The sequence below is a fragment of the Vitis riparia genome, chromosome 16 (assembly GCF_004353265.1).
Source record: "Vitis riparia cultivar Riparia Gloire de Montpellier isolate 1030 chromosome 16, EGFV_Vit.rip_1.0, whole genome shotgun sequence".
Taxonomy (NCBI): Eukaryota; Viridiplantae; Streptophyta; class Magnoliopsida; order Vitales; family Vitaceae; genus Vitis; species Vitis riparia.
This window is the reverse complement of record NC_048446.1, coordinates 19,829,868-19,854,690: the sequence shown is the minus strand read 5'-3', so window position 1 is coordinate 19,854,690 and position 24,823 is coordinate 19,829,868. Positions and strand designations below refer to the sequence as shown.

The window sequence follows — 24,823 nt, the reverse complement described above, 5'->3', positions numbered from 1 at the left end:
CAAAGGAACGAATAAAAAATTATAATATTTCAACTTTAATTAAGCCAAATAAATCTACATTCTAATAGTTAAACAAACTAGGAAAAAAAAAAAAGAAAAAAAAAACAAGATCTCAATTTAATTTCCAACAAAGATATAACTTTAGTCACAACACTTTATTATTATTAATATTTTTTTTATATGCAATAGTATCATACCTTGCAAAATCCAATATTCACAAAAAAATTTCAAGTTTACTCATCATGTTTTTTAAAATTTTGGTTACTTGTAAAAGTATTTGAGACTTTTAGTAATGTCATATTTTTATCACTATAATTAAGAAAATTTTTTAATTCAAAAAATGAGCTAAAAGTACTTTGCAAAACATTAAAAGTTTGTTATTATTTTTTATAGTTTAAATGTGAGTGTTGTGTACTAGTCGATCTGTATATTTACTATATAACCTAGGATAACCAATCAAGCCATTACCATACAACATTGTATGCTTGATGCAATCAATTCATCCTTTATAAAATAAAAAAAAAAATGTTTTCACTAGATGATTTTCCTCTTTGTTGTACAACTAGCCATATGGATTTTTGACACAAAAACTTAATGCATGTGGTATTTGAAAAAATGAAGTTAATTAGAACTAGCATCATATGTGATAGAAAATAAAAAGTAATAATCAAAATTTAGTGCTTATTAGAAAATTAAATTCCATAGAGAATTTTTTATTTTTCTCCTAGTTTGTTTAGATATTGATAGATTGACTTTCTAATAAATAGAAATTCTATTAAGATAAATAATGATATGTCTACTTTAAATTTATGAACATGAAGTACATTGTAGGTATCTTAAGTTAGATTTCTTATTGATTAAGGAAAAAGACCATTCAACATTTAGTTGGTAGATGGGAAAAAAATTCTTATTTATTAAAAAATTCAAATTATTCCTTGAATGATTAATCATTGATAAGGGTAGGTAAGGAATTTTCTCTATATATATAAATTCAATGTGATTTTGAAAAAATTGGACTAGTGGGCTCCAATCCATATTTATGCTAGCTAAAAACAACCTCCCTAGATGAGTTCAATATAGTTGATGACTTAACTCCAATAGACAATACAATAAATTTTTTTGGAGCCCATATTTATGCTAGCTAAAAGCAACCTCTTTAAATGAGTCCAATATCTTGGATGACTTGGCTACAATAGACATTAAATTAATTTTCTTGGAGCCTATGTTTATGTTAACTAGAAGAAACCTCTTTAAATGGGTCAATATAGTGGATGCATTACATTAAATTTTTTGGAGCCCATATTTATGTTAGCTAGGTTTCATATTTATGTTAGCTAGAAGAAACCTCTTTAGATGAGTCAATATAGTGGATGCATTACATTAAATATTTTGGAGCCCATATTTATGCTAGCTAGAAGCAACCTCTTTAGATGGTCCAATATAGTGGATGACTTAACTCAAATAGATATTATATTAAATATTTTGGGGCCCATATTTATGCTAGCTAAAAAGTAATCTCTCTAGATGGGTCCAATTGTAGATGATCACTTTACTCCAATGGACATTACATTAAATTGTTTTGGAGCCCATATTTATGTTAGTTAGAAGAAACCTCTTTAGATGGGTCAATATAGTGGATGACTTGACTCCAATAGACAATACATTAAATTTTTTGAAGCCCATATTTATGCTAGCTAGAAGCAACCTCTTTAGATGTGTCCAATATAGTGGATGACTTGACTCCAATAGACATTATTTTAAATTTTTTTAGGGTTCATATTTATGCTAGTTAAAAATAGCCTCTTTAGATGGGTCCAATGATAGATGATCACTTTACTCCGATGGACATTACACTAAATTTTTTTGGAGCCCATATTTATGCTAGCTAAGAGTAACTTCTCTAAATGAGTTCAATATAGCATATGACTTAACTCTAATTGACATTACGTTAAATTCTTTTATCAATATATAATGGCCCCATGATGCCACTTAACCACCACTTTTATAATAACAATAACAACAATAATAACAACAATAATAATCAATAATATTATCTTTGCTAAGACTAGACTTGACATTATGTAAAATACAAAATAAAGACTCGAATTCAATTGTCTTGCTAGGACATGGTGCAACTTCTCTTGATAGGACTTGGTGTGAATGGAAAATCATTAAAAACACTTGGAAAGTTGACAAGTATCAACGTCTTGGAAGACTTCTACTTCAATACATGTTTCTTTTCAAAAGATGAATTAATACCAATATCTAAGAAATTTCTTAGATATAAATTTTAAAGTGCCTAGGCAATTGGCTATAGTATTTTCTTTAACAAATGCAACCCTAGCCGGCCCATACACCCTTAAATACCCCATATACCCTATATACTCTTAAGTAGAGACCTATTCTTGGTTCTAAAAGTATCTTTGTACTTTATATATTCCTTTTTATTAATTTATATTTTTTTTCTTTTTTTTTGCATTGTATAAAAATTAGATAAATTTTACTCATTGAACTAAATACACTTAACTATTATTAATTTAAATTTTCGTGCAAAACTTCCCTTATTTTTAATAAAGTGGAAGTGTGTGAAAATAATAAATAATAAAGATAAGAGAAGTATTTGATGAATTCTCAAATTAATGGTAACTAGGTGTATTTGGTCCAAACTTTAGGGGAGGTTAGTGAAATTAAACTTATAACAACTTCTCTAATTTTAATTTTTAAATGAATATTAAAATAATTTTTTTAAAACATTATTTTTTTTTTCTAATGATAAAAATAACAATGTAAACAAAATATTTACTCAAAATATTATGTACACAAAAATAAAAAATAGTACTTTTATAAACTTAAAAATAATATATATTTGTTTTTCTTTTTAATATTTTTAGTCATGATCGAGTAAACGTTACCCATATCTGTTAAAAAGAAGGAACATTAGTCGATGGCTTTTCTTGCCTTTTGGGCCCCATGCTCCACGTGTTGCTGGAATAGTATAAAAGTCAATGGCTAGTTTGCTCAGAAACCAAAATCCAAAACTTGCTAATCCTTGTTATTCCAAAGTATTGTTGGTTTGTGTTGAAGATGGGTGGAAGGCCCTTTCAACGTTTTCTTGGCTTTTTCCTGCTTTTGCTGTGTTTCAAAGCTGGGTTGGGATCCAGTTTGATGGTGGGTGATGCTAAAGTTGGGTGCACAGAGAGGGAGAGACAGGCTCTCCTTCACTTCAAACAAGGCCTTGTCCATGACTATAGAGTTCTTTCTTCATGGGGGAATGAGGAAGACAAAAGAGATTGTTGCAAATGGAGAGGAGTGGAGTGTAACAACCAGACGGGTCATGTGATCAGCCTTGATCTTCATGGAACGGATTTTGTCCGATATTTGGGAGGTAAGATTGACCCTTCACTGGCAGAGTTGCAGCACTTGAAGCATTTGAACCTTAGCTTCAATCGGTTTGAAGGTAATTATATACCTTGTGACAATTCATCAGTTTGTCCCAGCAGAATAAAAAATCTCAATTAATTCTCTCTTTTCCCAATTTTACAGGAGTTCTTCCCACTCAACTCGGAAATCTTTCCAACTTGCAATCCCTTGATCTCGCCTATAATTTGGGAATGACCTGTGGAAACCTTGACTGGCTTTCTCGTCTTCCTTTGTTAACACACCTTGACTTGAGTGGGGTTGATCTTAGTAAAGCAATCCATTGGCCACAAGCAATTAATAAAATGCCTTCCCTAACTGAGTTATACTTGAGCCATACTCAGCTTCCTTGGATTATTCCAACAATATTCATTTCCCATACTAATTCTTCTACTTCTCTTGCTGTGCTTGATCTCTCCAGGAATGGTCTCACTTCTTCAATATACCCATGGTTGTTCAACTTCAGTAGTAGCCTTCTTCATCTTGACCTCTCTTATAACCATCTAAATGGTTCATTTCCGGATGCATTTACGAACATGGTTTTTCTGGAATCTTTTGTTCTCTCTCGGAATGAACTTGAAGGTGAGATTCCGAAGTTCTTTAGTGTCAGTTTCGTTCATTTGGATCTTTCTGGGAACCAGCTACATGGTTCAATTCCAGATGCTTTTGGAAACATGACTACTCTGGCATATCTTGATCTCTCCTCCAATCAACTTAAAGGTGAGATTCCGAAATCCTTGAGTACCAGCGTTGTTCATTTGGACCTTTCTTGGAACTTGCTGCATGGTTCAATTCCAGATGTTTTTGGAAACATGACTACTCTGGCATATCTTGATCTCTCTTCCAATCACCTTGAAGGTGAGATTCCGAAATCCTTGAGTACCAGCTTTGTTCATTTGGATCTTTCTTGGAACCAGCTGCATGGTTCAATTCTTGATGCTTTTGGAAACATGACTACTCTGGCATATCTAGATCTCTCTTCGAATCAACTCGAAGGTGAGATTCCGAAATCCTTGAGTACCAGCTTTGTTCATCTTGGCCTCTCTTATAATCATCTCCAGGGTTCAATTCCGGATGCTTTTGGAAACATGACTGCTCTGGCATATCTTCATCTCTCTTGGAATCAACTTGAAGGTGAGATTCCAAAATCCTTGAGAGATTTATGTAATTTACAGACATTATTCTTGACTAGCAACAATCTCACTGGACTGCTGGAAAAAGATTTTCTGGCCTGCTCTAATAACACATTAGAGGGTTTAGATTTATCTCATAATCAACTCAGAGGGTCATGTCCTCATCTTTTTGGATTTTCACAGTTGAGAGAGTTAAGTCTTGGATTCAATCAACTAAATGGAACTTTACCTGAAAGTATTGGACAACTAGCTCAACTTGAAGTGTTGTCCATTCCTTCAAATTCATTGCAAGGTACCGTGTCGGCAAATCACCTTTTTGGTCTCTCCAAACTGTTTTACTTGGACTTATCTTTCAACTCCCTTACATTCAACATAAGCCTTGAGCAAGTTCCCCAGTTTCAAGCCCTATATATAATGTTGCCCTCTTGCAAATTAGGCCCACGTTTTCCCAATTGGCTACACTCTCAAAAAGGTCTGCTAGATCTTGATATCTCTGCTTCTGGAATTTCAGATGTCGTTCCCAATTGGTTTTGGAATTTTACTTCACATTTAGCATGGTTAAACATTTCCAACAATCACATCTCAGGCACTTTGCCCAATTTACAAGCAACATCTTATTTGAGAATGGATATGAGTTCAAATTGCTTAGAAGGCTCAATACCACAATCTGTTTTCAATGCTGGATGGTTGGTTCTCTCCAAGAACTTGTTTTCAGGGTCAATTTCTTTATCGTGCAGGACTAATAATCAGTCTGGTTGGGGTTTGTCTCATCTTGACCTCTCAAATAATCGATTGTCAGGAGAACTACCCAATTGTTGGGGCCAGTGGAAAGATTTAATTGTTCTTAATTTGGCAAATAATAATTTTTCTGGGAAAATTAAAAATTCAATCGGCTTGTTACATCAGATTCAAACATTGCATTTACGCAACAATAGTTTGGCTGGAGCATTGCCTTTGTCCTTAAAGAACTGCAAAGATTTGCATCTTGTAGATTTTGGAAGAAATAAATTATCCGGAAACGTACCTGCATGGATGGGAAGCCTATCAAGTTTGATTGTTCTCAACCTAAGATCCAATGAATTTAATGGAAACATACCTTTAAATCTATGTCAACTAAAAAAGATTCAAATGTTGGACCTCTCAAGCAACAATCTATTTGGTACTATACCAAAATGTCTCAACGATTTAATTGCTTTAACTCAGAAAGGGAGTTTGGTCATTGCTTATAACGAAAGACAGTTTCATTCGGGTTGGGATTTCTCCTATATTGATGATACATTGATTCAATGGAAAGGAAAAGAGTTAGAGTACAAGAAAACTCTTGGGCTTATAAGGAGCATTGATTTTTCAAACAACAAATTAATTGGAAAAATTCCTGTAGAGGTAACTGATTTGGTAGAATTGGTGTCATTGAACTTATCAAGAAACAATTTGACTGGATCTATTCCTTCTATGATTGGTCAATTGAAATCTTTGGATTTTCTTGATCTATCTCAAAACCAGCTTCATGGAAGAATTCCTTCTAGTCTTTCTCAAATAGCTGATCTAAGTGTTTTAGACCTATCAAATAACAACTTATCAGGTAAAATTCCATCAGGCACTCAATTACAAAGCTTCAGTGCCTCCACATACCAAGGAAATCCTAGACTTTGTGGGCCTCCACTTTTGAAAAAGTGTCTAGGAGATGAAACTGGGGAAGCCTCCTTCATTGGTCCAAGTAACAGAGACAACATTCAAGATGACACAAATAAGATATGGTTTTCTGGAAGTATTGTTCTTGGATTCATCATCGGATTTTGGGGAGTTTGTGGCACTTTACTACTCAATAGTTCATGGAGATATGCCTATTTCCAGTTCTTGGATAAGATAAAAGATCGGTTCTACATGACAACAACATAAATATGAATAGACTACGGAGGAGTTTCCAAAGTTAAATGGTAAGACTTCTCAAATACTCTCCTTAGTTTTTTTAATAAAATGTATTACATTAGTAGTCACTTTTTATTATTTCTCAATTCCTCTTCTATTAATTAACTTATTCTCCACAATATATTGAGATAAAATAAGATTTTGCAAATACAAAGATCATACTTTTGTTGGATTAGAGGTGAAATTTAACTATAGCTAAGGAAGACTAGAAGATTTTATTATACTAGTCGTAACAACACCGCTTTTTTTAGCTCTCATCGTGTATGGATTAATGTTGTGGCTTGAGAATCATAGTTGAAGAATTATAATTATCACTATTTTTTCCTATCTTGCTTATGCTTATATTTTTGCTTTACTTATTTTTATGAATATTCAAGGTTTAATTGTAAATAACATGCTAAGGACTTTCCTTCATATTAATGAAGAAAAGTTACTTTGCAACTATTGAAGACAGTTTTTCAAATTGATGAATATTATTTCATCTTTGTCTTGCAGAACTTCAATTGGGTTGCATTTCAAGGATTAGTAGGCAATATATGCTTGTGAGTAATGGATTTATACAGTATGGGACAACCTGAGTGTAAGAGCATTTGTGTCTATTGAGTTTGTCTTCTTATAAGTAACTTTGGCATGTATTAAGTTAGTTTCTTATGTTATGTTGTGCTTCAAGCCCTTTAAACATATTATTTCCTCCATATCATATGTAAGGCTTGGTATTTTGGTGTTCCATAATTGATTTGGTATTTTGTGTTTTGGTTTGTTATTCCCTTCATAGAATCAAATATATTAGAGAAAGATATCAAGTCCTTTGTGGTGCAATTGTAGAAAATCTTATCTTTAGAAAAATATTTTCTTTTGCTCAAAAACAAAGTCTATTTTTCCTATGGTGCTATGCTACAATATAAAACCATAGCATGAAATGAGACATGGTAAGACTAAGAACTAAAACAGAACACTCTGTTTGTTTGGTGCCCAAGCATGGAAGCTATTGTAATACAATGAGACAGCTGGTTAGAAGAAAACAAAATTTTAAATAGATTTTTGATGACCAATTGTGAGACAAAATGCAGATAATTGGGAATTTGAAATGTATTATCTAATGTTTGGTTTTTTGAAAAAATTGGGAAAGTGTAACGAAAATTTTGACATTATTATATTTTTTTCAGTTATCGGGAAATGAATGTGTGGGAAATCAAAAAGTTGACATGACATAATATGGGTGTAGGTATGAGATCCTTGTTGGATCTTTCAAATTTTCTAGTAATATTTACATGAAGGAAAAAGAAGAGTTAGCTAAAAAGTGAATTTTTGTAAAAATGTTTAGCGATAAGAAGAAAAAACATGGATTAGAGGGGGAAAATATGAGCTTTTAATAGAATGTTTTTACATATAATTTATTTTTAATTGATTTTTCTTTTATATGTCATATCCCAGTACCCAGTTTTTTTGGATCTTTAGTCGAGTCTCCTAAACTTTGAGTTGTGAAGAATCAAACACTTACATACCCGCATCCGACATACACACCTAAGACCCATGAAACATAGGTTTTATCACATTTCATGTCCTTTTTATTCCTTTTTGTTACGATTCATTGAGATCCACAGTGAAGACCAGTGTTCAAACAAGTATGCAAGTGGAACATTACAAAGAAGATCCCAACTTGGTGTTAAATGCTGGTAAGGGATTCTTTATATATACTTCACTACATGTGTGTGCAGGAAGTGTCTAGGATGGGTTTTATTTCTTAATTGTTCTTTCTATATTGCAGCGTAGGTTTTGGTGTTTCTCACAATGGCTATTGAGGCTTCATCCATTGATATTCCACAACAGATAACAGGAGAAAAGAAGCTCTATACTTCATAGGACACAACAGATAATGCTTGCAGAAATGTGTTTTTGGAGCAGCAATCAGATGTGTAAAAGCCTTTATATTTGGGAACATGTTGAGGTTTGATCAACTTATAATTCTAACGGAGATGACTACATATTGAGGTTTGATCAGTTCTAGAAAGGTGACTGGTTATCATAAAACATTAACATGCTCATTCAGAAAACGAACATTTACCAACCATTCTTGAACACAATACTAATGTAATTAGCATGATGTAATTGTGCATGCTAATTGTTCATGCGGTTGAATTCTGCAACATTTTCTTATGGTCCAGGGCTTACGTTTCTGTTCATTTTTTATTTTAGGTGCTTTGTATCATTGTTTTGTTTATATGCGTTGGTTTTATGACTAATCCTATGCCACACAGCCAAGCATTCACAGAGGACGACTGGAAATTGGTCCAGCTTGTGCTTACTTTGCTTCGGAACATTTTAGCTATTCAAGACATCCCGTTGCAGCACAAGGCTGGGGAGAGCATGCCAGTCTAATTTTCTCCCCGAGAGACTGATTCCATGAGAGTTGATATTCCCAGAATGTTGGTGTTCTTGCAACTATCTCTGTCAAGACAACCTGCTTTTATTGGAAATTTTCCATTACATGTTTATGGGTCAAGAGCTAGAGTTGCTTGGTGAAGCACATCTAAATCACTCCAAGGTTGGTTCATTTTATCTCCTTTTTTTTTTCTTTTTTTTTTTTTTTTCCTACCTGGTGACAATAGAAGCATGCACCTCAGGGGGAAAAAAATTGAACAAAAAAAGGAGAAAAGAACTTTGTAGACTGTTGAGCTTGGAATGCCTATTGGACAATATCTCTGTAGCTGATTTAATGGGTAATCAGTTTTATTTTATTTTTTTTCTTCCTTCTCAAGTCCCTAGACTGTCGAGCTTCATCACATCTGCTTCTTCTCAGTTGGGTTTGATTTTTATTTTCACAAGTTATTTAAAGGGTTGAAAACAACCATACTAAATGGAAATGGAAAGTGTGTTATAATATATTTATAACATTTCTGTTTGTCAAGTGGATGGGACAGCAAAGCTTCACATGATAGTCTCAAGTCCATTATGGAAGAGGATGAAGAAAAAGAAAAACATTCCAGGCCACGCAAGTTGAGTTGTTCTTTGTATTTCTGTGGAGCTTGTACTCAGGTTACAATGGTATATGGTTAACTATTCCTGATGCTTCTGCTGGTTTTTATCTTGAATTCTAGTAGCTTTACCGGTTCTTTCCAACCGGATGGTTCCAAAGAATTTTTCATATCCTCAGTTTTATGGTTATGATTATTGTAGACTTCTCCTTAAAATTGTGAGCCAACTTATGGAGTAAATAGGCTCGGAGGTTGCAATCTTTTCACAAAGCATAATTATCTCTAAGGTGAGAAAAGTCAAAATTGCATATTTCATTTATTTTTTATTTGTTTGGTCCTGCTATTTGGAATGTAAGTATGTATGGATTGTTATCCCATGAATTCATGGTTACAACAATGTGTTAAAAAGCTGTTCACATTGCCTTGAATGGCAACCATCTTTTTGTTTTCCTTTTGCTTTCCACTGTTATCTCACTTGGTCCGTCTTTTCGATATAGGAAAACTAGCTAGGAGACTCCTTCCAAAATGGGATAGGAAGCATTCAACCACTTCGAATGAGGGGGTTAGTTATTGATGATCCCTATGGCAATGTTGTTACTAGAGATGTCACCAACAGGTACTTACAAAATTTATTATTTTAAATCCCTTAATGCTGGTAACATAATAACTTACAAAATTTTTTGTTTATCTTCAGAATGCTGAAAATATCATTTAGACAATTCTGAAAGTGGAAACTCATTATTGAAGCTGGTTTTTTCGTTTATGGGGGCTAGCCTCTGAACTTTGGTTCTTATGGATAGACACACCCAATCTAGTGAGGTGGAAGCTACAGGAATCAAAGACAAAGTTGCTTTCAAGCATATCAGTTTGGATGGCAATTCAGAAGATGAAATTATTGCCTTTAGCAGTGGAAAACAGTTGAGGGTTGCAGCTGCCAACTATATGAATAACTCACTACATCAGCAATTAGCTGACGAATTGGCTGATTTGGGGGATGATGCAGCTTCCATTGTATTACCAATAAATTCTATAACTAGAAGAAAGTTGAGGATGATAAGTTAGGTAATTGGTTAGGTTTGTAAATTCATTTTTGTCATCTATAAATAGGATTTATTCATCCTCAAGATTCTATAAACTAAAGATCCTAATAGTAATGCTTTTTTTTTTTCCTGAGAATTGCATGGGATATTAGTCTTAACTCTTGGAGAATATCCTAAAACGAATATGATTATTACTCTACTAATGGCAGTAGTGATGACAACACATTCAAGATGTAAATAACCTTTAACTCTATGTTAACATTGTTGTTGAATTCATTGTAGGATTTTAGGAAGTTTGTGATACTTTTAACAATCATGGAGATATGTAAAAAGATCTACATGATAACACCAGTAAAAATGGCTAGAATGTGATGGACTTGCTAAAGCTAAGTGAATATTTTGTTGTTGTGAAATTAGAAGTTTCTCTTTTTAAAGTAGCAGGTCAACTTTTACTTTTATACTTTCTACATTTAAAATGTTGCTCCAATTTTCTATGCACTCAACTAATTGAAGAGGCTTTTTGAAATTAATGAAAATATTGTCATGTTATTTCTCTCATATATAGAACTTCAGCTTTTCTTAGAATTGTTCTCTCATAAAAGCCCTAAGGTTTATTAAGAAAAATTTTTGTGCTTTAGAATAGGAAATTGTTTTTTAATTTAAAAACTCTACTTGGTCATTTTTTTCTTTTGAAAATAGGTTTTAAAAACAAATTAGTTTTTAGAAAAAAAAAAAATTGAGGTGTTTTTAACAGATTTTTGCAAAGTGGTCCAATAAACAATTAAAAATATAAAGAATACTTTGAAAACTTTTGCATTGTATATAAGTGCGTGTCACCTTCATGGAGAATGAGATGAGAACTATTTTCCATATTTTAGTTTTGTAACAAAAATTTGTTTTTGAAAACAATCAAAACCTATTTTTAAAAACTATATATTCTCAACTTTTTATTTTTTAAACATTGCCAAAGAACCTTTAGTCACTTAATTTTTTATTTTTTAAAACTTTTTATCTTTGAGTGACTTTGGCATGTATTAAATTTCTTATTTCAATTTATGATCATCCTAATTTAAGCTACTTGGTTCTATCCGCTATGATGTTAAAATGCCTCAATTCATCGACTTACTAGAAAAACTAAGAAATAATGCATATTTTATTATTATACTTTGATGCTGGAACTAAAAATACATGATATAAGAGGTCTTTTTTTGCTCTAGTCAAGTCACTAAATCAACTTGGAAATTTTTTCTTTCCTTAGACCAACTTCTACGGTCACTTTTGCTAGTTATTTTCAAATTATAATCATAAGTTGGAAATTCACCATGAACAACTGTTTCCACCTAACTAAATATTTTCTTCTTTCTTTGAATTTTTAAGTACAAACTACTTTACATTAAAAACTCAAAGAGGGAGTCTTCAAAGTGGGAGTCACTCTATTTTCTCAAGTAAAATTTTTTATTTTATTTTAAAATACTACATTTATTTACTTTATGATTATGGAAACTTTTTATTTTAAAATATGTACCAATACCTTTTGTATCATGTTAATATCATCAATCATTCCAAAAATAATGACTCTATATTTCTCAAATAATATCAAAATAAGAACATGACACTACAAACCTTGGCCAAGAATTTTCATCATCATTATCATTAAAAAATTTATACATTAATATATTTGGAAGAAGCAATGAATAAAAAACTACAATTTTTTAACTTTAATTGAGAAAAGTTAACTTAAAATGTTTAATCAAAGTAGGAGAGAGAAAAGAAAAACACCTCAATTTTAATCTTCAACAAACATATAACTGTAGACCCTCCATTTTGTTTTTCTAGTACATGTCCTATTATGTGTTCATTTGGTGCTTTACAACAATTCTCTGGTGGTCTATTATTACTCATGTAGCTTATCTTTTATGAGCCACCTTGGAGACTTTGATTGAGCGACTTATTTAACCCCATTGTGACTCTTAACGACCTTAATTTAGACTTAGGTTTTTCCTTCAAGTTTAGATTAGGCTTCACTGAGATGCACTTTAGGTTAGACTCATTTAGGCTCACCTAAGCCCACTTAGATTTATCTAAGCCCACTAAGTTCGCCCTAGGTCACTTAGGCACTTTTTTAACTCACTTTCTTGTATGGTTGCATGGCCCACATAATTTGTACAACCTACATGTGTTTGATCTATTTATTTATATATTCACACATTTACCTATCCTTTTAAAAAAAAAAAAAAAAATTGCACGGGATTGATAGTTTTGCTTTATATATATATATATATGTATTGTTTTGTTTTATTCTATTATATATATTGCAAGATCTCTAACTTATATTTATTTTATTTTTATTATTTTTCCAAGGAAATCTCCGTTGTTTATTGACTTCTCACAAAGGCATGTACATGAAAAGAAGGCAAGAAAAAATATTTTTGGAGGGAAGAGATCAACTTGGCTGCATACGTATGGAAGAAAATGATTCTCCAAAGGAAATAGAGGTATTCTGATTTTCAAAAAAATGAAGGGAAATGGAAGAAAAGAAAGTGGATTTCCTTTAGCAGATTGAGTTTTTGAAGGCTGATACAAATACACAAAAGAGGAATATTGGAAAGGGGGGAATGAGTGACAAGCAAAAAAAGGGGAAAAGAAAGAAGAACCAGGGTTTGGACGAACTTTAGGGGAAGCACACAAGAGTGGGAAATGGGCGATTGCAGCCAAGATTGTCCAGGTATGCTTTTGGTTACTCTTAGTGTTCTTACCCATATTTGATTTCTCCATTTGGTCATTTCTGAATATTCAATATATTGTTGATTGGTGTGGACAGAAAGGGCCACAAATTGTTTTGTTGAGATTGGTTGCTTACTTGTTTGCCCTGTTTTGATTTTGATTCCTTTATATGTCGTTGGTGTTTGCTGAAATATGTGACCTCGTGCCTGAATTTGATCAATACTCTGTTTATGTTTAAATCCTATTCCTTATTGTCCCCCTGTCCAGCCCATGGATTAACATGTGAAATGGAGTTGTCTATGTTGATTGATATTTTATGCTCATCATTTCTCTATGTTTACTACGTTTTCATCTATGTTTTATGTTTCCTTTCTCGTACGATGTTTGAGTTTTTGTGTACTTGGGCATGTTTCGAGAGAACGATAGAAGTGTTGGTATGAGGGATGAGGTGTGCGGCAATCCCAATGTACTCGGTGTGTTTCTGTGGGTTGACGAGGAAGATTGAGTGATTCTTGAATTCATTTAAAGGTGTGGTTTCTTGACAATGTGGAGGTCATCAAGAAGACTTAATGGGACTGATGCAAATGAAAATGGATTCTGAAGACTAAAAAGTGATAACCTTTGCTGTCTGTTTAGTTTGATAGAATCAATTGTAGTAGACATCAATAATAAGCAGTTTTTCTAACTTTGCGTCTTTCATGTGATGGCTTTAACTCATAGGATATTGGAAAATTCTGAAACCTACTGATTATTTGTGGAGAAATTAAGGACTGAAGCTCTGTTCAACCTACTGCCATAGTTTAATGGTGCCCAGTCTTCTGATGGTATATTTATTCCTTTACACAACACTATGGTCTTCAAAACGCATTACTCAGCACCACTTGGCTCCACTGTTTACGGAATTTGGGAATGATAGCAAAGATGTTTCAGAAGGCATTTTGTTTGAGAAATCCGACAATTTCTTTAAACAATCTAGTTCTTTACTGCATTTGGTGATGTTATTATTAAAATTTGAACCGTGATTGATTTGTTGATGGGATTTTAAAGATTCGAATGTGGCGGAGGACTTTTGCATTTGTTTATCACAAAATCGTGAGGGCCTCTGTTTATTGTCTTTGAGTGAATTGGGGATTGGATTTGAGAAGAAAACAGAGGAGAGTAAGAGATGGGGGATATTGGTGGTGAGGAACCAGGGCATTGGAACACAAAGGGACAAAAGGAGAAGATTTTAGTCTCAGTGAGGTTGAGGCCTTCGGATGTCAAAGAAAATTCAAGGTACCATGTCTCAGATTGGGAATGCATCAATGTGAACACCATTATATACAAGAACAGCCTCAGCTTACCTGACGGTCCCAGTTTCCATCTGCTTATACGTTAATAGAGTATTTGACTACACCATGAGTATTTAACTCAAGCATTTTTGCATATGGGCAAATAAGTAGCGGAAAAACATACACCATGAGTGGAATTACTGAATATGCAATATCAGATATATATATATACATGAAGAGGCATAGAGATAGAGAATTTAAGTTGAAGTTCTCTGCCATGGAGATTTACAATGAAGCTCTCAGAGACCTACTCAGCTCAAATAGTGCTCAACTTAGACTTCTAGATGATGCAAAGAGAGTGACTGTTGTTGGCAAACTTACAGAGAAGACTCTGAGGGATAGGAACCATCTACAAGAGCTCCTTACTGTAAGGGACTACCCCGTGTGACCACGTGGCAGGCCACCTTAACTCCACGTGGCATCCTTTTATCTCTGTCTAGAAGAATGTAACCAGATCCGAATATCCAATACGGATTAGAAGTACCAATAGCCAGTTACGCTGTGTTCCACTAAAACTACGCAATACACTCCGAATAGGTTTCCTGACCCACTCCCACGAGCAATCATTCTCCTTATGCCAAGAGCACGCTATATGGGATGTCACCCTGTCTCCTCAGATGTCTTGCTATATGCTGCACCATACCGCCTATAGACTGAGGTGACAAGTGAACCATCAAGTCACTCCCACTAGCAATCCCTGTCAGTTGCCTAAAGGGTGATGATTGCTCTATCACCAACTGTGCTGTCATCATGACTACGAAAGTCAAGAAGCCATCTCAGCACAGATGTGACATCGTTCCAAACACTATAAAAGCCCTCCTCCAACTCAAAATCAAGGTACGTGCGCACATACACGCAATAGAGACTCTTTTTTAGCTCCTAAAAGGGGGCAACCTCTCAAGTTGACTTTAATCATCTAACTTGAGCTTCGGAGGGTGTGTCCAGACAACCTGTCCGAACATCTTTTGCAGGAAATAAGAGAGAAACATCGCTCCCAGTTGACCTAGCATCAACATTGGTGTCGTCTGTGAGAATTACGAAATGAAAATGTCCACACCCTCAAGGAGTCGGTCTTCAGCCATGGGTGATGAAAGTTACTTTGATTGGCGTGAGAGTATGGAACGACACCAGCGAGAAAACGAGTGACAAGTATAGGCCCTGCTCCAAGACACTAGGAAGCTCAGGAAAGAGAACGATATGTTAAGGATTCAGACATCTTCATCAGGCCTTCCTCGCAACCAGTAATCAAGAAGCCAACAACAAACTCCAGATGGAACCAAGATGCAACATAACCTAGAAACACAAAGCCCCTCTCTGACGTGCACGGTGTATGGCCTGATGAAAGACCCCTGTCAATCTATCACGCACCACAGGATGAAAGCTCAGACTCCACTCATGTCTTGTCAAAATGGCGACTGATTACTACCCAAAAAGTGCTATTTTGCACCTTTAAGTCATTATGTTTTAAGCACTTTTGTGTAGTAGTTCTCCATTTTTATTCCAATTGGCATGTTAAGGACCTAGCAATGACTTCTAATCATATTTGTGGCTAGTTTTAGTGTTTTGACAGCTTTTTGGATCATTAAGACAAGCCAAGCAAAGGAGAGAAGCAAAGAGGAGAAAAGCAAAGAGGAAAATAGAGTGAAGAAAACAGAGGACAGCAACTGCAGTCTTCCTTCGCACTTTTGGAGCACTTCCTGAAGTCCATTTTCTACATGCTATATACCATTTCAAAGCTCAGGAAGTCAAGAATCCAACGCTTCAAACCGTGTACAATTTGGAGCTGAAATGAGGAAGTTACAGCCATTGGAAGCCAATCACTCCAAGCTGAAGGAAGAATTTTGCACGACTGCGAAATCACCCTTTTGCTGCGAAATGATTTCGCAGCCATTTTGCACAGTGCTGTGGAATTTCTCCTGAAGTTTCCCAATATTTGCGACCGAAACTTTTGGATATTTTGCTTCAGATTTTTGATGTCTAAATCCCCATTTTCTCTTTGTAACCCACCAATTATAGGATTCCTTAGTTATTAAGTTTGGAAAAGGGGTGAATAACCTCAGATATTTTGTTTTGTAATTTTCTTTATATATAGCTCTCGGGAGCTTGTTCTCAAACGCATCCTTTGTACAAATTTGCAAGGAAGTAAAATACAGAGCACTTGCTCTGCTTTTCATTTATATATTTTTGTTTTCTCGTTATTTTTCTTTCTAGCCAATCAAACTCTGAGGATTTTTCCTCAGAGGATGAGAGGCTAGGCTCTTTGTCTCTTGGAGTGAAGAAAGCTGGGTAAGTTTCCTCATGCATAAATTGGAAGTTTTGTTGTTTTAGTTTTTAATGAAGAGAAAGTGTGACCCGTTAATGGTTTTTATCTTTTTAGTTAACTTAAAACGCGTTTAAATCACTTGAGCCAACACTTGGTAAGGCAAGTGATCTCCGTCCATGGAGATGCACTGGTTTACCTCTTGCGAGCTTTTGGGAGGTGGTTTAAAGGTAGGATTTTCTAGAATAGCCAACACTTGGTAAGCTTTTGGACTCTAAGGAGACATCCATTAGTTATCTCTTGCGAGTTTGTGAAGGGAAATCCAAGGTTAAAGATCACCTTGAATGGTAAATGCTAGGTGAGAGACACGAGCCATTGCAAGTTGCATTAGTGAGAGGGAATTAATGTTTGAACCCATTAAGGGGAAGCATCTGTACCACACCGGTTCGGAAAATAACTATAGGTTAAATCTCGAATGCGAGGAAAAGAAACAAGTGACCGGAATTCTCCTTTTTTGTATGAGGAATCTGAGCCTAGTGATCTGAAACTCCAAGAAACACTTTTCTTTGTAATTAAAATCAGTTACTATTATTTTTGGTTAGCTTAAAACCAATCTTTGTTCAAACTTATGTCTTCTTTTAAAGCTAACAAAGAAAAGAAAAAACACCAATTCAGTTTTTGAACTAATATCAATTGCGAACTGAAAACCCATCTCTGTGGACGATCCTAGAGCCACTATACTATGCTAGCTAAATGCTACCCTGGTATATGGTGAAATAGGTTTATAAATTTTGTTGATTACTCCCGTCTGAGGATTGAGATCAAAGCACATCAATTGAGTTGAATCAATTGGAACACCAATCGGGCACGAATCAGCGACGTGATAGGACGTCCCAGTTATCGGACGCGATGCGCGTAAGGTTGGGACCACAAACACCCGGTATGGAGAAGTCGTGTGAAACTACAGCCTAGGAGGCATATCCTGGTCCCTCAGCTGCACCCATCATATCTGACTATCCTCCACACCCACCACTACAACAAATCGGAGAGGATGTGGCAAGTAGAGGGTCCCCGGCTCTATCAGCAGGCGGTTGGATGACATGCTCTCCAAGCCTTTCAACACTCACATTATCAATTATGAGCCCCCAAGAGGGTTCATCGTGCCAAAATTCTCCGCGTACGACGGATCCAACGATCCATTTGATCATATCATGCACTACAGACAACTCATGACCTCGACATAGGGAATGACACACTGTTATGCAAAGTCTTTCCATCCAGCCTCCAAGGTCAGGCTCTCTCATGGTTCCACCGCCTCTTGATGAATTCCGCCGATAATTTTCGGGATCTATCAAAGGCCTTTATGGGACAATATCTGTGCTCAGCACGACATAAGCAAAATATCATCACCCTGCAAAACATAAAAATACAAGAGAATGAATTATTAAGATAATTCATAAAACGATTCGGGCAAGTTGTACTCCAGGTAGAATTTTACAGCATGGATGTTGTCCTCCAAATTTTTAAGTGAAGTATCTGCCCGAGCATGCCATTCTTCGAGTCCCTCGCTAAAAAGCCCCTCGTGACTATGGATGACCTATTCAAATGGGCGAACAAATATTCTATGCTCAAAGGCGATGTCCGCACAACCACACAATAGATCTTGGTCACTGGCCAACCGGCCAAGAATGATGCGATTAGGAATCCCAAAACCATGAGCCAACGAAGGCAATCAAGTAGGGGGCAAGGTGAACAACGCCAACTAGACCAATCTAATCTCACCCCCTCAACGTCTCGTATGAGAAACTCATTCCCATGACCCGCGAGCTGTCCGACTTCAGGTGGCCAGAGCCCCTAAAAAGGGACCCAACCAAGAGGGATCGCAACAGAAAATGTGCCTACCTCAAAGAGCATGAACATACCACGGAGCAATGTAGGAGTCTCCACTACTTGGTGGAAAAACTTGTAAAAGTTGGACACTTGAAACAAAATGTTCTCTCAAAAGGAAAAAGTGAGGAGACATCCCGGGGTCCATCCACCACGACTCCCACAGCTTCCATTGCTCCTAGAGTCGTGATCAACTATATCCATGGCGGACCCCTTGACAAGGAATATAGCTCCAAACAAAAGAAACAAAGGGTACTTCGAGCCACATCTGTACGAGAGCAGGTTAGCTCCATCTAGCCTGGATTGACCAGTGGAAGCACACACCTAATAAAAGGGGTCACCACTTTGCCCCTAGTAGACCCCAACCGAATATTGCAACCGCACCAGGATGTCCTTATCCTGACGTTGGGAATCAGTGACTTCGATGTAAGATGAATCTTGATTGATCCGGGTAGCTCAGTGGACCTCTTACAGGTATCTGTGATCAAACAAATGGGGTTTACACCCTTGAATATGGAAATTCCTAGCGGATATTGTTAGGATTCAATGGGGCTTCTACAACGTCTCTGGGCGACATCTTGTTACCAGTCCAAGTCGGCCCTGTTACCCTTAACGTGCAATTCTTAGTAGTAGAGGACTTACCCCCATTCAATACCATATTGGGACACGCCTGGTTGCATGGCATGAAAGCCATCCCTTCTACATATCATCAGATGGTGAGTTATCTTATCGAAGACGGGCAAATTAATCTCTATGGTAGCTAGCTGGTAGCCCGGCAGTGCTACCAAGTGGCATCGGAAGTCGGACCCTGTAGTAATCATGAACCTCCTCCCGAACGTGTAAGCGTGGCTGATCAATAGCAATTACGGTATCCGAAGGGTAAGGATCCCCCGGTAGTCGATCCCCTACAGACCATTTAGATCTTAAAGGAAGATGGTTACTTTACTTACGCCAGTTCCCTTTTAAAACCAAATGAGGCACAACGCCTCGAAGGGACGCTTCAGTGGAACAAAGATGTTTTCGAGTGGACACACTCTGACATGCCCGAGATTCACCCATTGATCGCCTCCCATCGGCTTAACATCCTGTCATCATCAAGACCTATCGGCCAGAAGGTTCGATGGTTTCACCCAGATAGGCAAAGAATCATTCAGGATGAAATAGACAAGTTACTAGCAGCCAGATTTATTAGGGAGGTTGAGCATCCAGACTGGTTGGCAAACGTGGTTGTAGTCCTAAAAAAGGTGGGAAATGACGAGTCTGCGTCGATTCCACTAACCTCAATGACGCTTGCCCTAAAGACAACTTTCTCCTACCATGGATAGACCAAATAGTGGACTCCACCGTCGGACACGGGATGCTCTCTTTCCTAGATGCCTTTTTCGGGTACCATAAGAATCCCATGCACCCACCAGATGAAGAAAAAACTGTCTTCATAACACCACACGAACTCTATTACTACAAGGTCATGTCATTTGGACTCAAAAATGCTGGAGCCACTTACCAACGATTGATGACTAAAATCTTCAAACCTTTAATCAGGCACACGGTGGAGGTATACATTGATGACATCGTGGTTAAAAGCAAAACCAGGGGCGAACATGGTCAACACTTAGAAGAAGTCTTTTACTTGCTAAGAGAATATTGCATGAAGCTCAATCCGTCCAAGTGCGCCATCGGGGTAAGTACAAGCAAGTTCTTGGGGTTTATGGTCACTTAAAGGGGGATAGAAGTCAATCTAGATCAAATCAAAGATGTCATGGAGGCATCCGCCCTGAGCAGCAAGAAGAAGCTGCAGTGCCTCATCGGTAGGCTCGTTGCACTAGGACGTTTCATAGCTTGGTTCACGAACAAACTAAGGTCATTCTTTCTCATGCTGAGAGCAACCAACGTGAAAGGGTGGATGGAAGACTGTCAGTCTGCATTTGAAGAAATCAAGCATTATCTCACATAACCACCCATACTGAGCAGCCCCCAGCCCGGCGAGCAGTTATACATGTATTTAGCAATTTCCAACTGGGCAGTCAGCGCTGTTTTGTTTCGCTGCCTCTTAGACAAAGAGTAAAGGCTCGTTTACTACACCAGCAAAGTGATGGCCGACACAGAAACCAGATACTCGAAGAGGGAGCAAACGACCCTAGCCTTGAGAAGTGCCGCTCAGAAGCTCTGCCCCTATTTCCAAGCCCATCCAATAGTTGTGCTCACCAACCAACCCCTCAGAAGTATTTTGCACAAACCTGATCTAGTAGGGAGAATGATGAAATGGGCCATAGAATTGAGTGAATACAGAATCGAATCTCAGCCTAGGTTGTCCATAAAAGGATAAGTCATGGCTGATTTCATAGTAGAGGTCCCCCAGCGACACCTTCGACTCACAGAACCAGGCAAAGAGGGATGGTGGACTCTACACGTCGATGGGGCCTCCCAGACCTTAGGATCTGGGATAGACCTCCTCTTACAATCGCCGATTGGGGAGCATCTGGAGCAGGCCATCTGGCTTGGGTTTCCAGCATCTAACAATGAAGCCAAATACTAGGTCATCTTGTCTGGACTGAACCTCGCACTTGTACTCTCAGCTTCCAAGCTCGAAGTCTGCAGTGACTCTCAACTTGTCGGGCATATCCAAGAGGAATACGAAGCCAAAGATGAACGAAGCTTTCTCTACCCACTCCACTAGACAACCCCTTCTGTCCTTACCTGCACCAACCAAAACAAAAAATGTTATCATTAAAACGACATCGGTTTAACAGAAAAAACAAGAGAATGAGCACTCAGAGCCATCTCTACCAAGAATTTTCAGTGAAAAGTTAGGGCGGAAGTCCCTTTCTGAATGCTCTATTAAGCTAGCCCATGGTCCTCGAACCAGGACGTGCCATTTGGCTCTACCCCTATTCGAGTCAGGAAGACCAGTCACCAGTTGGTGGGATAGGATATGGGCAAACATGTTGAAAATATCCGTTTTGCCATTCTTAATAGTGTAGACGAAGAGAACCTCTAACAGGGAGAGGTCCAAATGGAAAAACATGTTCAAGATGCTGCATCTCATCAGCACCTGGATGATGTTAGGGTGGATATAGGCTGGAGGAATTTGGGTATAGTGCAAGAATTGCTTGAAGAAAGACGGAAGAGGAAAACAGAGCCCCGTGTTGAACTGCTCATTTCTAAAGAAGATCGCACCCTGGGTTGCCTTCTTAGTGGATGTCAAATCTCTATCCACTAATTGAATGGAAACACCATTCAGAATGAAGAAAAGCTCGCAGAATTCTCTCTCATTAAGGAGCTTGGTAGACTTCCCTAAACTAGGGCGTTCGGAACTTACGCCTGCTCGACCACCCTTCCCGCCTTGCCTAACCACGCTGGATGAGGCGATATCCTTTTTCGCAGGCATCTTGGAGCAATGGGCCGAGTTGGACCTGCATGGCACAATGTCGATAGTTAGAAAGCAGCTACTCGGCCCTATAGCCAAAAGGCAGTGCCCCAAGACATCCAACGGGCTAACGTACCAGATTTAGGGTCTGCCCTATTCAAGGTACCCAACTCCACTCATCAGTCTTCAATCTCGATCGAGGATTTTCCCGCTATGACACCCCAAACACACAAAGGAAGAATAAATGCCAAGCAGACTCAACAGAGCCTCAAATCAGGAAAACAACAAAACCTAACCCTAATAGAGGTTAGCAGGGCGCGCCATTGACAAGACCTATTGCCCCGGGAAAGTTACGCACCATCTTCTACAAACCTCGAAATAGCCACTTTTGTGGTCGACGAGAACTCTCAGGCACCAGAATAGTTCCCAATCACAAACCAACTACACAACCAAGGAAAAATGGGAAATCGAGGGTATCAGAGAAGAAGGAAGAATGTACTTGATAAGCGCTTTCAGCAAATTACAAAGACAAATCGCGAGCGCCAAGATAAACCAATTGAAAAACTGTTGGAGAAGAAGTACTGCAACACAAAGGAAATAATCGCTGCTTGGATGTGGGAAGTGTAGAGCAAATGGAAGACGAAAAGAAAATTTGAGGAAGAAACGACAAATAAGTGTGCTTCCTAGGGATTAATTTCCTATTTATAGGGGCAAATTCCTTAAGAACCCCAAACGACAGGACGCCCAAAAACGCACCCCTCGAGGCGACATGCCACCTGGCAACAACTTCAATAAATGCCCCTCTCGGACGCCATGTGTCATGCGGTCACAGAAGAGGTTTGAAAAATATTTTAGGTTGTCTTTTCTGTCTGAACGAAACAATCGGGTTAAAAGAGGGCCTTGTAGGGGACTTCCCAGTGTGACCATGTGGCATCCTTATATTTCTGTTCGAACGAATGTAACCAGGTCCGAATATCCAATCCAGATTAGAGGTACCGATAGCTAGTTACGCGGTGTTCCACTAAAACTACACAATGTACTCCGAATAGGTTTCCTAACCCACTCCCACGAGCAATCATTCTCTTTATGCCAGGAGCACGCTCGATGGGACGTCACCTTGTCTCCGCAGGCAGCTTGCTACACATTGCACCATACCGCCTGCAGATTGAGATGACAAGTGAATCATCAAGTCACCCCCACTAGCAATCCCTATCAGCCGCCTAAAGGGTGATGATTGCTCTGTCACCAACTGTGCTATCATCATGACTACGAAAGTCAAGAAGCCATCTCAGCACAAATGTGACACCGTTCCAAACACTATAAAAGCCCTCTTCCAACTCAAAATCAAGGACGTGCGTATACACGCAATGGAGACTCCTTTTTAGCTACTAAAAGAAGGCAACCTCTCAAGTTGACTTTAATTATTTGACTTGAGCTTCAGATGGTGTGTCCGGACAACCTGTCCGGACATCTTTTGCAGGAAAGAAGAGAGAAACATCTTGTCTAGACATCTTTTGCAAGAAAAAAAGGAAGAAGCATCGCTCCCAGTTGACCTGGCATCAACACTTCCCATATGTGAAGCCCAAAGACAGATAGGGGAGATTGCCTTAAATGAAACAAGCTCCAGATCTCATCCAATTCTCCGATTGACAATCGAAAGTTTTGCTCGTAAATTTGTAGGAGCTGAGAACTCAAGCAGTCTTGCAGCTACCATAAGTTTTGTTGATCTTGCGGGGAGTAAACGTGCTTCTCAGATATTATCAGAGGGTACAAGATTGAAAAATGGTTGCCACATAAATCGCAGTTTACTAACCTTGGGAACTGTTATTCGCAAACTAAGAAAATTAAGAAATGCGCACATACCATATAGAGGCTCTAAGCTAACACACATTCTACAGAATTCCTTAGGAGGCAATGCTAGAACTACCATCATTTGCACTATGAGCCCTACATACAGTCATATTGAGTAATCAAGAAACACTCTCTTGTTTGCAAGTTGTGCTAAAGAGTTGTCAACAAATGCACACATCCATGTAGTGATGTCAGATAAGATATGGGTAAAACATTTGCAAAGAGAATTGGCTAGACTGGAGAGTGAGTTGAAAAGTTTAGGATTAAATCATGTTGCCAATGACTCTATCGCACTACTGGAGGAAAAAGAGCTTTTGATTAAAAAGATGGATAAAGAGACAAAATATTTAACTCAGTAATGCAATCTTGCTCACTCTCAAATTAAGGATTTTCTAAAATCAATTGGAGAAGATCAATAAAAACATTCGATTGAATCTAATCAGATTTCAGAACACCAAGTGCAAAATACATGCTCAGATGAACACTCAACATCAGAATCATTAGATATGCCTAATTCCCATTGCCTGGATTTGGATCTCACAACATGCAGCTCATCTCAGTATTTTAACCACGAGAATGGCCTTAATTCCAGATGGGACAACCTACAGCTTCTTGAGGATTCTGAAAACCACTTTCCATTTGTTAATGTTTCTCCAATACCCTCAATGAATACTCCAATATTTGTTGGGCCCGACCCATGTTAGGGGTGGGAGAAGACCATTCAAGGACTAGATAGGAACACAGAAGATGATACTTCTTTACCTTGTCCTGAAGAGAAAGATGGGAAGTTATCTTTGACGGTGGCTGATAATACAAATGTGATATCATTCCTAAGGAAGGAATATAAGGATTTGTGTCATATTAATAAAGGTCATATTCATGATTCTTTGGAGCAAAAAAATTCAAGAC

General features: G+C 37.4%; 1 protein-coding gene and 1 pseudogene across 3 annotated transcripts; both read left to right on the top strand.

Moving 5' to 3' along the window:
• Positions 1–3,047: 3,047 nt before the first annotated feature.
• Positions 3,048–10,589, top strand: LOC117933082 (receptor-like protein EIX1). 3 transcript variants are annotated; one of them, XM_034854449.1, is made up of 9 exons: positions 3,048–3,457; positions 3,544–4,551; positions 6,148–6,487; positions 6,975–8,155; positions 8,248–9,024; positions 9,389–9,524; positions 9,657–9,741; positions 9,952–10,070; positions 10,149–10,589. In XM_034854449.1, the coding sequence occupies exons 1-3, from the start codon at positions 3,085–3,087 to the stop codon at positions 6,447–6,449; spliced, it is 1,683 nt and encodes a 560-aa protein (XP_034710340.1). In that variant the 5' UTR covers positions 3,048–3,084; the 3' UTR covers positions 6,450–6,487; positions 6,975–8,155; positions 8,248–9,024; positions 9,389–9,524; positions 9,657–9,741; positions 9,952–10,070; positions 10,149–10,589. The 3 variants fall into 3 exon arrangements, with proteins under 3 accessions (XP_034710340.1, XP_034710341.1, XP_034710339.1); XM_034854450.1 differs by lacking the exon at positions 6,148–6,487; XM_034854448.1 differs by having other exon boundaries at positions 3,544–6,487.
• Positions 10,590–14,383: 3,794 nt separating this feature from the next.
• Positions 14,384–24,490, top strand: LOC117933487 (annotated as a pseudogene).
• The last annotated feature ends 333 nt before the right edge of the window (positions 24,491–24,823 follow it).

What these genes read in the sequence shown, in the direction of transcription:
- LOC117933082 (XM_034854448.1), top strand. Translation starts at nt 3,085, where the DNA reads ATGGGTGGAAGGCCCTTTCAACGTTTTCTTGGCTTTTTCCTGCTTTTG. An exon ending in TAGCTTCAATCGGTTTGAAG is followed by an intron (nt 3,458 to 3,543) that starts GTAATTATATAC and finishes CCAATTTTACAG; the next exon opens with GAGTTCTTCCCACTCAACTC.